The 16,453-nt window shown below is 46.2% G+C and overlaps 1 protein-coding gene across 4 annotated transcripts; it reads right to left on the reverse strand.

The window, feature by feature from the left end:
- Window positions 1-38: 38 nt before the first annotated feature.
- TPD52L2 (TPD52 like 2) lies at window positions 39-16,066 on the reverse strand. 4 transcript variants are annotated; one of them, XM_042815163.1, is made up of 8 exons: window positions 15,997-16,066; window positions 15,482-15,600; window positions 14,086-14,234; window positions 13,157-13,216; window positions 11,609-11,668; window positions 7,725-7,826; window positions 1,998-2,046; window positions 39-1,795 (listed from the first exon to the last, which is right to left on the reverse strand). In XM_042815163.1, exons 1-8 carry the CDS (start codon window positions 16,049-16,051, stop codon window positions 1,703-1,705), a joined length of 687 nt encoding a protein of 228 aa, XP_042671097.1. In that variant the 5' UTR covers window positions 16,052-16,066; the 3' UTR covers window positions 39-1,702. The 4 variants fall into 4 exon arrangements, with proteins under 4 accessions (XP_042671097.1, XP_042671096.1, XP_042671099.1 ...); XM_042815162.1 differs by having other exon boundaries at window positions 15,482-15,627; XM_042815165.1 differs by lacking the exon at window positions 15,997-16,066 and adding an exon at window positions 15,695-15,772.
- Window positions 16,067-16,453: the final 387 nt, after the last annotated feature.

Genomic DNA, 16,453 nt, shown 5'->3' on the forward strand with positions numbered 1-16,453 from the left:
GACCAGTAGCATTACAAGAAATAAAACACTCACCCCGCTTTCTCCCAAAGGAATGCTTTATTGACAAGATTCCTCAGAATTGATCTGTGCAGAGAAACAGTTCCAGACCCAATCTCCAGCAGCGCCCGTCTCACCGCTCCTCGCACAGAGGCCAGCCTTGGTCAAACAGGGCAGGCTGGGACACTCCACTCCTACTGCCAGCACATCCGCTGCTACTCACACTCAGGGTCCCCATCAGGAGGGGAGCAGGGGTGGGGAAAGTGGGGATTAATCAGCAGAAAAGTGTCAAAACTTGCTTCTCTAAAGAAGGGCCAGGCAGCCCAGTCCCTTCGGGGTGATAAACCACTAAAGCTACCAGATATGTACATAGGCAAGCCTAAAGACCTGAATAAGTCCCACTTGGCCTCTAAGGCACAGAATTGCTCACTCTATATGGAGGTGCATTGCCTAGAATAAGCTCAGGCCTCTGTAAGACAACTCACAACTTATCAGCTCCCAAGCTATGAAGCTGGGCATCAAAAGAGCAAACCATCTGCTCTGGGAACCAGTGAGCTCTGTGACTTTCTGCTGGTTTTGTAAACCAAGGTTGCAGCTGGGGCTTTCAGCTGAAAAACCCACACAGTCACAGGCAGATGCACCAGACAGAGAGGCCCACAGAGAGCAGAGTCCTTCCAGTATAGCATAGCACTGCCAGCAACAGCTTTGTCCTTTTTAAACCTGGCCCTGTTGCTAGCAGCCTTCAGACTTCTTTTCCTCCAAGAACAAAAGCTGAGAAGGGAGAAGCAAGTTTTATACACAGGGCAATAGAGTGCACCACTGAACGTTTACACAAAAACTGGCTCACAAGCATGCTGCTACTACTGAATGATGCAAAACTCCAGTGCTCAATATCCAGCTTTATAATCCTTATAGTCTTCTCTATAGAAAAAAAACCAAACATAAACAAGTAAAGCATAAGGTGATGTAAGGCTTGCAATTCAGTTTCAGAGTCCAAGGGAGCATTTCCCCAATACGATGCCTAAGCTTTTTTTGCTGTTGTTAAGCTTTATTTCTTTAAAGTTCATTGCATTTAAAAATAAAGATCTTAAGTTTTGTTAAAGCTAGAGCATTAGTGTAATAACGAGGCAGCTGCTAAGTGAAGTTTCCCTCTTGGAAGCCCAGAAAAACAAGTGTTTGCCCCATTTAACAGACTGCTCCAATGAGAACCAGAGGAAGCAGTAATAGGAGAAGCCTGGGAGATCAGGGAGTAACTGCATGGCAAGCCCTGAAGAGAGAACACAGCCAGAAGCTGAAGCTAAGATGCCCCTCCTCTTGGTTTCTCCTCTAACTGCCCTCCTCACACTGCACATGGCAATTTAACTGTTCCAAGAGACAACAGAAGTGGAAAAACTTTTTTTTTCTACACCAGTGGCATTTCTGAGCTACTTTAGGGAAACTCCATCTTCAGTGCTCTCCCAAAAGGATAGCACAGTGATACAATTCATCTACAAACTTTAGTGTAAAATATTATCTGTGTACAAAACTTTGCATTCTCTTTATTTGACTTAGATCCAGCAGCAGTGTCTATGAATGAGTTATGGATCTCTCCAGACTGGCTCTCAGCCCCTTCATGGATTTGAATGTTGTCGCTGTTGTGAAGATTTGGGAGGGAGGAGGCTTGCTCTTGGAGTCGTGCACAGCTGTGCAAAGCCACACTGCAGGTCTAGAAAGGAGCGTTGTCCTGGGGGGGCTTGTCTCCAGCTGAGGGGGACTGGAGGCCATCAGTGCTGTTTTCCCTGCTGCCCACCACTCTGGACTGAAAGGAGAGAAGCTAGTTAGGATAACAAGAAACCAGTACTGAGATTACCAAGCCAATCTCCCTCGTCAAGGTCACCTACCGTACAGCAAAGACTCTGCATCTGAGAAGCCATTTGCCTCAACAGCAGTTTACAGAACACTATGGAAATCAAAATTTCTGCTTAAGGCTTCACACTGTACAAGGCAAAGCAGATAGTTACCTTTATGGTCCCAACTCTATCTTCAAATGACTTGAAGGTTGCAGAATTCCTTGAAGAAATAGGAAAACAATTAAAAAAAAAAAATCAAAACAAATTAGCTCTTAAGTAAACCAAACCACAGTGTGCCTGGGCTCCCTGCCCGTTCCCATGCAATGCCAGAACACCCACCACACTCACAGCTCCTCACCACGTTAGCCCTTGGCACAAATGTCTCACGCACACCAGTCAAAAAACCCCACGTACAAACTGTGAAGGAAAACATTTCTGCCATGTGCAATCTATTCATAAGCTAAAAAATTGAGGGGAAAACGTCCTAGCTGTCTAGGGAATCAATGCATGACACGTAGAGAAGAAACTAGTCCTCAGTTCTTCAACTAAAAGCATGCTTTCTTAAATAACGGAAATGAAAAGCTGACAAAGGTTTCAAAAAAGGCTTCGTTTTCCCACCTTGCATCCTGCTGGCAGGAAGGGGAAGGGCCACGTGCCTGAGCCTATGAGCAGTTCTGTTACACAGGTGTGGTCATAACATCAGAAACACTTACAGAAATCCCAGTGTGATAAATTAATCAGCAAAGAAAGCCAGGTCAGTTGTTTGGCACTGAGAGGTGGCTTCGTTGGTGAATGTTCCCAGGGGAGGGCTGAGCAGAGTGCTCTGCTGGACAGTCATGCAGAGCCTTCTCCCCAGGATAGAATGCATAAGCACCATGAGCTGGGTGACAATAAGCCTCATCTCAGGCATTTGGATCCAAATCAGCACTCTACATTTCTGCCACAAAATAACATCCGCTGAGCAGGAGTGAGGATTAACAGAGAGGGGGCTTCTGTGGGCCTTGCCCAGCTCTGGTGACTGCTTCTCTTAAAGGATCACCATCTAATGTACCACAAAGGCACTCTGAGAAGGGCACGTAGCTCCCGAGGTGGAGACAGGAGACTTAAGCTAGGATTCAGTATTAGCTGTGCTGTAAATGGCAAGAAAAAGGCTGTAATCCCTCCCTCCCCTTCCTGTAACCTCTGAAAGCTGCAAATTTCAATTCGACTTTGGTACAGTTGCAACACACTACACTTAGTCCAAAAACAATGCAGGTGCTACCAACCATAAAGAGAGATGGAGTAAAAACAAAACCCCCAAATTACTTAAAGCTCGGGGCACAGTTACCCCATCCTCTGAGCAGGGAAGCACTCACACAAACCAGAACAACAAAGGCACCCACAGTCTCCCACCAACCCCACTGAGGAACCACGGCTGTGTGTGACATTACCTCATTGCTGGCATACTTATCGAGTGGCGAATGGAGTAACTGCTGCTCGGAAGCATTCAGAATAAGGAGGAAAAGGTTAAATGACAGTTTTAAACAGAAGCCACGCACGAGCAGCACGCCCTTAATCCTGCCCATACACAGGCTGCCAAGGATGAGCACGGAGCTAAAATCCCTCTTCTCCCCTTCTTGACAATGAGATATTTAGAAAAGGGCTTTCCAGCTACGCCCAAGACATGAGAGCTCAGGTGCCAACGCTCAACAGCAGAAATTGAAAGCAGGGACAACTGCGGGACAAAAAGGTGCACAACTGGTCTGTCTGTACAGAGCCACTCAAATGAGTGGGTTTTCACTAGTGATGGTTTCTGCCAGCCAGCTGTTCCAATACAAAGCTGACAAAGACAGGAAAAGCACGCAGTGAGTGCTGCCAAAAGGTATGCTGAGTTCGGTGCTATCAAACAGCAAGGTGTTAGAAGCTGCTCAGGAGTTAAGAGGAGCCTTCTAGCTGCAGCTGTACCATATGGCAAGAACTGCAGACTGCAACCATGATGTAAAAGCCAATTGCCAGGCACTGGGTTGAGCTAGGTTTCTCAATCCATGTCAAAAGTGTAGGCGAGGCTCAAATCATCAGCTTCCCCTTTAACGCCTGCAAGGACTTGGCACAGAAACATCTGCTCCGAGAGCAACCTTGGAGATATCTTACCTAAAGGAATGCGAGAAGGGGTGAGCCCTGAGAGAAGCCATTGACAGCAAAAAGAGAAAAGGGAAGCAACAGTCAGGCATTGTGCAGACCTGAATGCTAAATGCAAGGCAGCTGAGCAGGGACACAGTCGCGGGATCACGGTGCAGTAAAAGACTCCTCCTGCAGAGGAAGCCTCTCAAAACAAACTAGAGAAGCAAGTGAAAAAACCAATTGCTTTTCATTAACTCACCCCAGTCTACGCTTACCCACCCATTGCTTTTACTTGATTTTTTTTCTTAGAGCCTGTTTTCCTAAGCTAAGGTTTTTACCAAGCACCAGCTGAGTTGATAAAAACATTTCCTTCCCCTCTGGGCTGTGGCACAAGGACAGCAGGGCCAGGCTTTCTGGCTGAGACCTCCCATAACGGCGCCTGTGTGTTACCTTGCCAAGCCTGCAGACCTGAGTTACAGCTCAGAGAACAAACAGATCTCAACGTAATAAAGATAAGAATATCTGGATGAAAGTTATCACGCATACTCAACACCCATTCTTAAAGTGAATCATTTGCCACCACGTTACCAGTTTCCACATCTGATTTTGCAATGCAGCACTGTCTCAGTCTGAAGTTAGAGTAAGCTTTCCTACTGCCACTACTAAGATTTCCAGGATGTTTTGAAGAGGCTTCTCCTTCTAGAAGCAGCATTTTATTCCACTTCAATATCATTTTTGTCTCTGCAGCTGGAAGCAGTCACAGCAAGTTGAATGTGAAGTGCTTGGCAAGGAGCACAAGGGCTTTTCCTTCCAGTCTGAGCAATGACATTAAGCTTTGGGATTTCATTTCCCCCGTATCCAAGTTGGCCCTTTGGCAACACAGACCCTTGAGACACTGTCTGTGCGTGAGAAATTAACTTCCTCCTTGCTCTCTGTTAAAGGAGAAGAACACAGATCACACGTCCATGCAGCATGCTGCTCTGCGTGCAATACCACAAGCACTGGTGGGCCTGGAGACTTCTTGGCAGTGACCCTTTTTCCTCCAATCACAAGGATTTAAAACTTGTGTGAATTCAGGAGTGTGGGAGCTCCACCTTACAATAAATGTGCTTGTAGTATTATAGACAGTAGCGAACTCAGGCACCACAAAATGCACTGGGAGACAAAAGCACAAAGCTTTTATCTGGCAAAAAGAAAACACCTTCAATTTGCAGTTTACTGGGGTCAGTAAAATGCAGGAACGCCTAAAAGCCAGTTTACTTTTCAACTGTAAGTGGAGACAACAGAAAGAGCTGAATTGGCGAGGACTTACAGAAATCCCACCCATTAACTAAGCTGTTTTTGTTACTTGTGGCAATCTAATAGAGCAACAGCACTAATAAGTACATTTAGTGCATGGTTACTGCATTCACCTCACGATCTCTCCTTGCAATTATAACAGCCTTAACATTTAGAAGTATTTTGACCAGAATGCAGGAACTGAAGGTTTAACCCAGGGCCACGTTGCTGTACTTCACACCATTTCAGTGCACACATTTCTAATGGAATTACGACTGCGCCCTCTGCATATCTAAGGAGATTGCCCATTTATCACACCTTCCTTGTATTTATCAACCGGTGAAGGCTGAATAAACAAGGAAATCCCCTCTGTTATCTCAACACTTCCAGTGCTGGAAAATAAACCTTCGTGGAACGGGAAAAAGCAAGTACAGTAACTGAGGTTGTAGTGTTGGCTATGAGGCCTGGAATGGAGATTCTTGGAACACAAAGACCATCCCCCAGCTATCAGAGAAGTGATCACAGCAGTACGACAGACTTCACTCTGGAAGCTCTGATTGCATATCAAAACCATGTAAAGTTTCACCTGGGGTAGAAAGCGAGCCAGTTCCTGCAGAAGCTTACACTCAGAGCTAAACTTTGTTCAGAATTAGAGATATCGAGGCTTGAATACAGCAGAGAGAATTTCATTTATGTAAGCACAGAAAAACTAGAAGTCTTCTTAAAAAAAATAATTATCATTACTGCGTTCCCCACAGGGCCGTATATACAAAGCACATCCTCCTGAAGTAAATTTGGCAGGGATATCCTCAAGAAGCTGCATCTATTTCCTCATACATCACCCCAAGTATTATCTATAGAAAGGAATTACATGCTTTGAAATCGGTGACTAATGCTGAGCAACGCCATGGCTGCAATGGCCTGACGTGTGAGCAGTGAGCTGGGCCAGCACACACCAACAGCACGGTGGCTGTCAGCCCACCTCCACCACCAGGGCTAAGTTCCACTCCTCGCTCAGCTGTGCATCCCTCCCTCCATCAGCTGGCCCACATGGTGAACTTGTTCTGCCAGTGAAGAGATGCCATGCTGACGAGATTGATCCCGCACATCTTCTGGTGGTAATGCTGGCTGGGAGCTCCCCATTTGATCCAGAGAGTACAGTTCTCATCCCTTTGCCACAACAGCCTGACCAGACTGCAGAATTTAGAAGTTTACTTCACCATTACCAGCTCAGGAAGAGCTGTTACCACACCATAACATCTTGCACCAGCGTCTGGCTGCTGATGTCACAAGTGATTACACATAAATATCTTCTTCCCATAAAGAAGGCAATTTCCAGGACAGAAAAATTAAACCTTGAGTACTGGAAGGAGCAGGAAGTCAGCCAGTCCTCTGCCAAATTCAGACAAGTGAGATGCTGAAAATGTTCACCAACATTACCCTCCAGGAACACAGTAAGTGAGTCAGTGGGGAGAGATCTAGAACAAACCAGCACTGTGTGATCAGAGGCCAACAAGTTCTTACCACTTGGGTAATCCCAGCCACAGTGGAATAGGAAATTCCCTACAAAGAACAACAGCTACCAGTTCAGTCCAAGATCTGGAACATCATATTAAATTCAAGCTCTAAGAATTCTTCTTTAGTCATTTAGGTAGACTGCAGGTTCAGAATTAACTCTCAGTTCCAAGAAAAGCATCAGCAAGATATTCCACATGCAAGAATGTGCACAACACCACCACTAATGGAGAAACAATCTTCAGCTTACATTTCTCCAGACCAGGTAAATCATCAGTTCTAACCTTCAGCTTTTTAACTCCCAGAACCAGAACCCCAGCCAGCAACTGAGGGAATCAGCTCTTAACTTTTCAGCCCAGAGAGTTTTAAATACGCAACTACTTCAGCTGCCATCTAAAGGCATCTAAAGAACCACCAACCAGGAGAAGTCCTTAATATTATCATATCTTCTGCATCAGCTCATGGCTTCCAAACTACACGACATAACCATGCTCAGAAGGCATGCTGCTCTCCTTCCTAGAAAGCTGACACGTAGGGTTTGGAACTGCATGATAAGCAGCATCCAGACTTTGTTCACTTTAAAGCACAGAATAATAATCCTGTTCTAATCTTAAGCCACAACACTGAGAAAATACACCTCCACCATACAGTAATGAATAGAAAACGCAACCTTTAATACTAGTTTCTTATGTATGATGAAAAAGCTGCAGTGAAACTATGACAGTAAAAGAGGGAAGGGAGCTAAGAATGTTCTGCTGGTTCTGCTAAGCGGAGCCACGCTGTTAAGTGCCTTGAAATGGGTTAAAGACTGGTTGAGGGGTAAAAAATAAGTGTTTAATCTGTTCTGAACAACGATGTACGGGGCCACACATAAGAAGGTGGTCCATCAACAGCAGAGTGCTGCCAACTAAGCAGAAAAATGGAAAAAAGCCTTGTTATTGTTTAAAGCTTCATTGCTGTTTGAAACCCAGATCAAAGCACCAGAGCACAAAACAGAAACCTTACCTCATGTCCCCAAGTTTCCTGCTGATAACAGAACCTACGTTGGAAAGGGCTGCTGAAGTCTTCTGTCCTGCTTGGGAAAGGGTTTCTTGAGTCTTCTTATAACTAAGTAAAGAAAAAAAACAACCAGTAAGCTGAACTGACAGGGTTAGGCTCTGAAAGTGAGAAGCATCCCCCAGTTTTACAAAGGAGCCCACGTTAAAGGAAAGAAGCTAGGTTAGTGAGCTGCACTAACTTCACTGAAAGAGCTCCCTCCAGTCTTACGTATAGCAGTCTTGAAGTTTTAAGAAAGCAACAAGTGCAGGATTAACCTTTCCATAACCTTCTGTTATGTTACCACCTTGATCACACTGTCTTGAATTTGACAGAGTTGCAAAAAGAAAAAGCCAATTTTTCACGTGGCAACCTTAATACTACAGCATTGTAACCTATTTGCTCTGTTATTTTGGACACTGAGAAAATTAAGTGTAGGAATCAATCCCATAATATGCCCTGAAGAAGCAATAGGTTGTGGTGTCAGGGTATGGAGGATAGAGGCAAGACTAAGATCACTGTACAGAAAAGGAAATGCAAGGATCAGCATAACTCCCATCACCACAGTTCAGAATTAAATTGGCAGAGAAGTTTCCTATCAGTTACCATTAACCACAGTAAACAAGTCTGACAGCTCGCATTTATCAGCTGATTACATTTGAGTTTCTGCAAGTGCTGCAGTCAGACACTTGAGAACCTTTGTTTCCACAAATGAGACGTGCTTTAGGAACAAAGGTTCTTCAAGTCATGTTCTTTAACTGATACACTCTAAGCTATTCCACAGCTGGTGATTAACATCCACATTTAGGGCATTCTTACAAGACCCAGTCTTGAAAACAAGTCCAAAAATGTAAGCCCAGTTTTCTTTATCCAAGCACATCAGCTTGAGATGACTTTTTTGCCCAACTGCGTTTAGCAGAAGGACATTTATAAACAGAACAGAATATCCCAAGTTGGAAAGGAGCCACAGGATCACCAGGTTCAGCTCCTGGACTCACCTCAGCAGCCTACTGTTCCCACCTCTGAGCTCCCAAGGCTCGAAGCCCCACGATGACAGCTGTATCTACTTCCCATTTGCTCCAAACAAAACAATGGAAGGCAGCATCTTGAACTAGATTCCAGCAGTGCCAACTACATTTGTTTCTTTTGCTTTTTGGTTCAAGACCACAGCCACCTATTTCTGAATCAGGAATGCAGTCCCTCTTGCAATAGCTGGGCATGAATCCTGGGGTAAAAGCTTCTTCAGAAGAGGATCATGTCAGCTCTCCTTCTGCAGTCTGGCTCCCTAAGCCCTGTCACTCACAGCTGACAGGAGACATGGAAGACCATGTGCTCACTAAAACATGCTGTGCCCACTAAAACAGCCATGCTTACTGCACTGCTTGGCACTCAATTCTCCCAGATTAGCACTGAGACCAGAGCAGTGATGAGAGGAAGCGTTTACAGAGGACACCATCACACCTCGCACACATTGGAAACTCTTAGCTATTATGTTGAGCTTCAGCAGATGAGAGATTTTCCAACTACTTTCTCCACACTTGACAGCAGGATTCTTAAGACAATCCAAGATTTAGCACTCAGGTGTTGCTCCTTCCCCCTGAACGTGCTCCTGCACGATGCCAACACAACCGTGAGCTGACATGGTGGTTTAGATCAGGGAACCCACCTGGCTGAAACAAATGCTTGGAAAGAAAAATGAAGATAGCAGACATCAGTTCAATCCAGTCCTGCATCCACAGCTCCTACACACAGACACACCTCCAGCACTGCAACACATGAGGCAGAGCCAGGAAAGCACAGCAGATGAGAAGCTCCTGAACCCAGAGCTGCCATCCATCAGTCAGACGTGTGGGACCATGTCTGTAAGCAGCAGGGACCAGGCTACAAAAGCCTCCAGTGCAACTGAACAGCGCTCAGCTCTGACCCAGAAGTCACAACTACCCTCCTGCAAGTGACACAGCTAGGTACAGCATCTGTATCAACTCAGTCATTCACTTCCTTCCCTCAAGCACACTGGAATAACCCAAACCTGGGAGCAGTTCGGTATGAGCTTTGTAAACACCTCTCCATACCAACAGGCAGCTGGCTGCAGGAGAAGCTGCAGGAAAGGTCTCTGCCCTGAGGTATGCATTCTGCAGTACTCACACATTTCATTGCATCCCTCTCCTACCAGAGAAGAGCCAGACACAAATCCTCAAATCCTCCTTTATCCCAATACCAGCCTGCTCTCACTTGCTTTTATCCAACAGTCGCTGTCTGTACCAATTCAGTCACCCTGCGTCCAGTTTAGCACCAAACCAAAGCTACAGACAGAGCTGACTGTCTGTCCTTGCCCTACTGCACACAGAGGGCAAGTCAAGCTCCAAGGCCAGAGCAGCAGCCACCAGGAAGTTCAGCAGAGCACAAAAGCACATTAACGTCCCGGGTCAGTCAGGATGCTTGTAAGCTACTAGAGAAGCTCCAAAACAACAGGAAAGAGGATTCATTTACACAACAAACCCAAACCACACAACTGAAAACCTCTTCTTTGGTTCTCTTGAACTTGGCTCCTAGCATTTACCAAGCTTTAGGGAAAGGAAACCATTCAGTTTCTGAAACACTGCTGGAATTTTACATTTCAAGCCCACTGGTCTTTCCCATTTAATTGGCATCCACCTTGTTAGCATGAATTGCAATGCTGCCTAGTGCCAAAGCAAGCAGGAAAGCTGGCATGCCACAACTATTCAGGCCCTGAGCACACTCCAGAAGCTCGCTTCCGCCACACACTCCTGGTGCTTATTGAGTGCAAGGAAACAGATATAATGAGAAGCTTTCTATTCCAGCAGGCACACCCAGAGAGGAACTCTGATTAAACACCACTGCAGTCAGTCACACTGTTGGTGAGCATAAACACAAGTCACTCTATTTAGCAAGTAAAATAGTGACTATTTACATTTTCTTAATCTAGAAAACATTCACAGAACTTTGAAAATGGAACCTGCATGCGTAAGTAGTGTAAAAAACAAAACAACTGTCACCTACCCTCACCCATCTAATGAAGAAAACCCTCTATTAACAAGCACTGAAAGCAAGAGACCAGCCTCAAAGGACTGAATTTCATACCTACCCCAGCGAATGGGAATATCCTGCTTACCTAAGACCCACCTTACCATGGTTCAATCAGCTCAGAAAGCAACAGCACAACCTACCTGCTTCCACTGCACTACTGTAAAGGATTTCCCCTACATACAATGAGGTGCAATGAGAAGGATGAAGGCCAGCTTCTGTAACACGCTTCTGTAATTCAGCCCAGATGAGAATTTAATTCCAGACACTTAATAAAAACATAGCTAAGAGACTTTTGCAGCCAATGAACTCAGTACAACAGCTGTGAGGTTTAAGCTGTTCACATCGCTTTGGAGCCTTAAAATGTCAGAGCAGCTGCCTTGGACACTAAAGCTTCATTTGTTCTCATCAGGTACCACAGGCAAAAGAAGAGCTCTTGCTCCCCACAGAGCGTGCTGAGGGGGGACAAGATCAGGCAGACTATTGCACAGCTCATCAGTTGAAGTTACAAAACCTGGCATGCAGCTCAGGTACCCAGTGGCTTCAGCCAGTTCTCCAAGAGCAGGCAGCTGTTTGAAGAGCATCACCTGAACCACAGTGAAACCATTCAAAGACTGACCTGAAAAAAAAAAAAAAGCCTTCCCTCTCTCAGAATAGACTTTTATTAGGGTAAAAAAAGTGAAAGCTGGAAGAAAGAAATGCTTAAATAGATGTAGTGAAAGGACAGGACTGCGAGCAGGGCCACAGAGCATCAGTGGTAGCAGACTGTCACGAAGGCATTTGTTAACGCTGAAGGTTAAGACACTCACGCTTCTGATTGAGTTAATTTTTCATTCCAGTCCTCCAGAGTGCTGCTGGCTGAAAGATATCTACAAACACAATGGAGGTTAGATACAGGTACAGTGCCAAGATTCACGACTGATGCTTCTTCTGACCGCTGTCTTGCTGACTTCCCACATTAGTGTCTCTTTACACTGACAGCACTGCAGGTTTCATTTCTCTGATAACAGCCTTCCCCCTTCTCTGTTACAGACAGAAGAAAAGGAGCTGTTGTTTGAGAGGCAGGAAGACACCCCAGCTCTGGTTTCTTTCTTATCCAAACACCTCCAAACACTGTGCACAAGGAAAGTCTGCAGTTTTGAAGGCGTTGGGAACTGAAAGACTTCAAACCTTCTGCTCCCTTCATAAATACAGCATGGGCAACCAAACACCAACAGTTAAAAGCAAGCAACAGAGAATTGAGCACAGTGCCAAGAAATCTGACTGCCATCCCCAAAGCTGCATTTTACCTGTAGAGTATGAACTGGACAAACTGTTACAATGCACTTCATTCTCTCATCTTTAGAAATCACGTTATAACAAAGTATCTTTGGGACTGTGAGAATTAACACTGAATGCACAGAAAAAGTGCTATGAAAGCATCTGCTGCCACATGTAAAAGTGCTCAGAGGAGGTACATTGCAGGCAGTTCCTGTCGACCCTGGAAAATAACTATGCCTAGTCAGATCAGAACTGCTGACAGGAAGCTTCTAACTCACATTCTCTCAGCTAAATAATCACTTTCTTAAGCACAAAATGCAGAATGGGGAGAATCCCCAGCACAGCAAACAGTCAAGGTCTCCTTCAGTTCAGTTCATTCTGTTCAGTTATGTAAGAATCAAAGTGATTTGTGACTAACCAAGAGAGGTCTAACATGACTAAAGAATACATTCTAGAGACAAAAGCAGGCAGCAACATTTAACACCTGCTTGTATATATTGCAAAGACTAAAATGAATTGCTTTCTAGTGTTGGACAGCATTCAGAAAGGTTCACATGCACCAATCAGAGTCACAGCATGGCAGCTTTCAAAGCCTCCTGTACACGTTTACATTTGCAAAGCCCCTGTTTTCAGCTATGGCCTTCAGGCATCCTATTTCCACTGTGGCCAAACAGAGAGGTAATATTCAAACTGAAACCTACCACATCTGATGAGAAAAGAAATAATTTCACAGTAAAGACAGAAGTTCACTGGTAAGATACCTAATCACAACAGATCAGTCTAACAGTGATCAGTTAAAGTGAGACTGTGGTTGATTTCTTTCATTATTTTTTAATCAAATGTGGTTTGGTAACTGATTGGAATTTTTCTTCAGCAATGGCAAGACTACAAGAAAGATGATAGCAGTAACTTTTACTCATCTCCTCTGGAACTGAGGAGTGCTTATAGCTGGATGTCAGGCATGCTGCTAAGAACAGAGCTCTGCTGCGCCTCCAGCTCCCAATCAACCCCTGATGCCTGTGAGAACAAGGAGCAGCACAAATGGGGAATGCAGCAAGGAGCACGAAGGTGTTGCTGAGCAGCCCGAAGGAACTCACAAGTCAGACTGTGTCACTTTGTCATTCCACTCTCCAAGTTTCTCAGATGTTCTCACATAACTAGAAACAGAAAGTGTTAATGAATATAACTTGAAATATTCATTCCTAGAAGACAACGACACATTTCAGTTACAAAGTAGTAACAGAAATTGAACAGGGGATAGGAGGGAAGATGAGGAAAAGAATGAGCAGTGAAATGAACAGCTGAAGACCTGCCCTGCCGACGTGATGGCAGTAACTCCAAATTCCACTTCAGTTGCACGTGGCTTTTTAGACTGAATTATATCCCTCTGGGTACCCAAGGACCCTTTACATCAGGCAGCTGTGCTCAGATTTACCCCGACTCTCCTTTTGGCACTGTCAGACAGTGCAGCAATCACACACTTCGTTTAGAAATGGTCTTAATTTCAAACCCTGCTTAGGCACAGATGCCCCTGCATATCGCATTCATAGCAGACTAATGCTACAGACTTTTTTTTCCTAGGAAGTGCAGGCTTTTTAATTCAAGGTACACAGCCCAGGAAACAGTTTTTGAACTAACATACAGCTAACATTCCCAACTAGCACCATGCATTACTGAGTGAGCTCTGGCATTTTTTGCACTTCTCTTTGAGCTCGAGCTCAGAACGAGGCAGCAGCAGTCTGCCTCTCAGAGAAATGGGAAGACAAACTGAGCTGTTGAGTAGTGAGCAAACCTTTCACATCGTGCAAGAGAGCATCCAGCAACAAAGCATTCAGACCACAGATATGAAAATCCTTTAAGCTGACACGAGATCCATTCAGTTTACTGCTTTTTAAAACCATCTTTTACTCTATGTACCTATCACAGCAAAACCCTCCAGCCAGTTGGAAAAGCTCTGGAACAAGCTGCAGGGAAATAACTGCTACAGTCACTTCTCCATGTGAAACACATCACAAGCAACACTTACGCGTTGGAGACCTGCACGTCATGCCAGCTCTTAGACAGGTTTTGCTTCAACCCATCCAAGGGAGTCAAACCCAGCTTCCTCTTCAGCTCTCCACAGTGCCTCTCTTTAGCAGCCAGAACTTGTCTGAGAGTACCAATTTCTTCTTCAACCTTGGAAAGAGACAGAAGCACATCTCAATACCACGCTTTGCTAAGATTCTGGGAATTAAGCCAACTTTCTGCCTTGCTGAAAACTAGCACAATTCCATTAACATGAATGTAAAGAACTGGTAGGAACTTCAGGTGCACGCAGCAATTCAACTACACATCAGTGGTGTTGGAACAGTGGCTCAGATTTCAGCTAGAAAAACATAGAAGAAGCCATTGCACTGGTGTTTCAATGGCACTAAAAGAACTCATTCCCTGCACTGTAATTTCAACAGTAGATACCATCTAAAAAAAATAAGTTACCAAATACTCATTCAGCTGAGGTTTCAATCTTATGATTGTTTTCCTCTGATGTCATTAGAACAAAGAGCTTTTCCTCAGAGATCTTTCTTACCAGATTTTCAGAATACTCTGGAGTGGTTTCAGAGCAGAGAGAATTCATTCCTACTTCTTAATTAATTAAAGTTTACCAAGGCCTGCACGGCCATTCAGAACAGTGAAAACCTCCCTTGCTAAAACATGCAAAGCAGAGAACCAGCATGAGATTATCAAGTGTAAGAAAGAATAACCAAAACTACCTTCAGCTATATTACACATACAAATTATAAACTGAACTTTAAAACCCAGAGGGTGCCTAAAGTTTGAGGTCTTACATTACAAGCTCTCAGCTTTAGAAAAGCATAAAGGAATCCAAAACAGCCGCCCATAAAATGTGATAAATATTTAACAAAAAAGGCTGAAGAAGAAAGCACCTTAAGTACCCCATTGTTTCAGCTTCCTAAGGAAAAAGGAGTTGTTTGCATACCGCTCACCTAAAGTGCTGTTTTCCTGCTTAGACCAGAACTAAAAGCCTAAATTAAGCCACTTATTTCTTTAGGGCTCCACATTAAGCAGTTCTGTGCACGAGCAGGCGGTCTGAAATACCTGCCAGCTCTGTGCATTTAGCAAAGAACGCAGAGATCTGCAGGTAACACCACTGCAAGTTCTTTCTTTACTATGAGAGTGGTGAGGTGCTGGAACAGCTGCTCAGAGAAGCTGTGAATGCCCCATCCCTGAAGGCTTTCAAGGCCAGATTGGATGGGACCCTGGGCAGCCTGGTCTGGTATTAAACGTGGAGGTTGGTGGCCCTGCACGTGGCAGGGGGTGGAGATTCATGATCCTGACCATTTCTGTGATAAGAACCCAAAAATGCATCCACCAAACCCTCATTTTTCCTCCCAGCAGGGCAGGATCCCAGGCTCAGGTTTTACCTTGGCGATCTCAGCCCTCAGCTCCTCCTCCTCAGCAGCACTCAGCCCCTCGGGCGCTGCCGTCCTCGCCGCGGCCGCGCCGTCCACAGGAACGTCCATCATGGCATCCGACAGCAGACCTTTGTTGGGAGAGTTAAGGTTGATATCTGTCACAGACGAGAAGCACAGGGCACACACAGTGAGCAGCCAGCAAGCGAAGCACGATATGCAAACCTGGAGGGGAAGGGTGAAGCACAGGGCCCTGTGCTCGCAGACAAAAAAAAGGAACAGAAACCCTCAGCCGAATTCCCCGAGCCCGCACAGAACAGAAGCGCCGCGCTCCGCAGACCGAGCAGAGCGGCTATCGCACAGCGCCGGCCCGACGGAGGGGAAGAGCCGCCTCCGAGCGCCCGCCCGGCAGCCCGCACAGCCTGCCCGTGGCGGAGCTCCCCGAGGCCCGACCCGTTCCCCCAGCAGCTCCTCGATCACCGCCGCCCCCCTCGCGCGTCCCCGCCCCGAAGCGCGGCCGCCCCTACCCTGACCCGCGCTCTCCATGGCGGCGCCCCGGCCCCGTTCAGCCGCCGCCAGCATTGCCCTGTGACGCAATCACCCCGCGCCGCCCGCTTCCGGGAGATGCGGTGAGAGATGACGTCACCCGCTGCGTCGCTACGGCAACGGCGCCACGTTCCTCCCTCCCCGCCTTTCCTCGGCCTCCGCCTTCCGCCAGCGGAAACGGCGGCGGGTGACGTCAACGAGAAGGGGATGAAGTGGCGTCACAGGGGCGGAGGGCTCGGAGCGGCGGTGCTGTGCGGGCGGCTGGAGGGAAGGGGGCAGCAGCGGCACGGCCTTGGCATGGCGTGGCTTTGGCCTGGTGCAGCACTCAGGGCCTCGCTCCGCTCCGCTCCGCTCGGTACAACCTCCCTTGGCGCAGCTCCACGCCGTTCCCTCAGGCCCTGCCGTTGACACAGAAAGCAGAGCTCAGCGCTGCCCCTC

This window comes from Centrocercus urophasianus, unplaced genomic scaffold, assembly GCF_019232065.1.
Source record: "Centrocercus urophasianus isolate 14NV4802_14NV808 unplaced genomic scaffold, USGS_Curo_1.0 seq_1412, whole genome shotgun sequence".
Taxonomy (NCBI): Eukaryota; Metazoa; Chordata; class Aves; order Galliformes; family Phasianidae; genus Centrocercus; species Centrocercus urophasianus.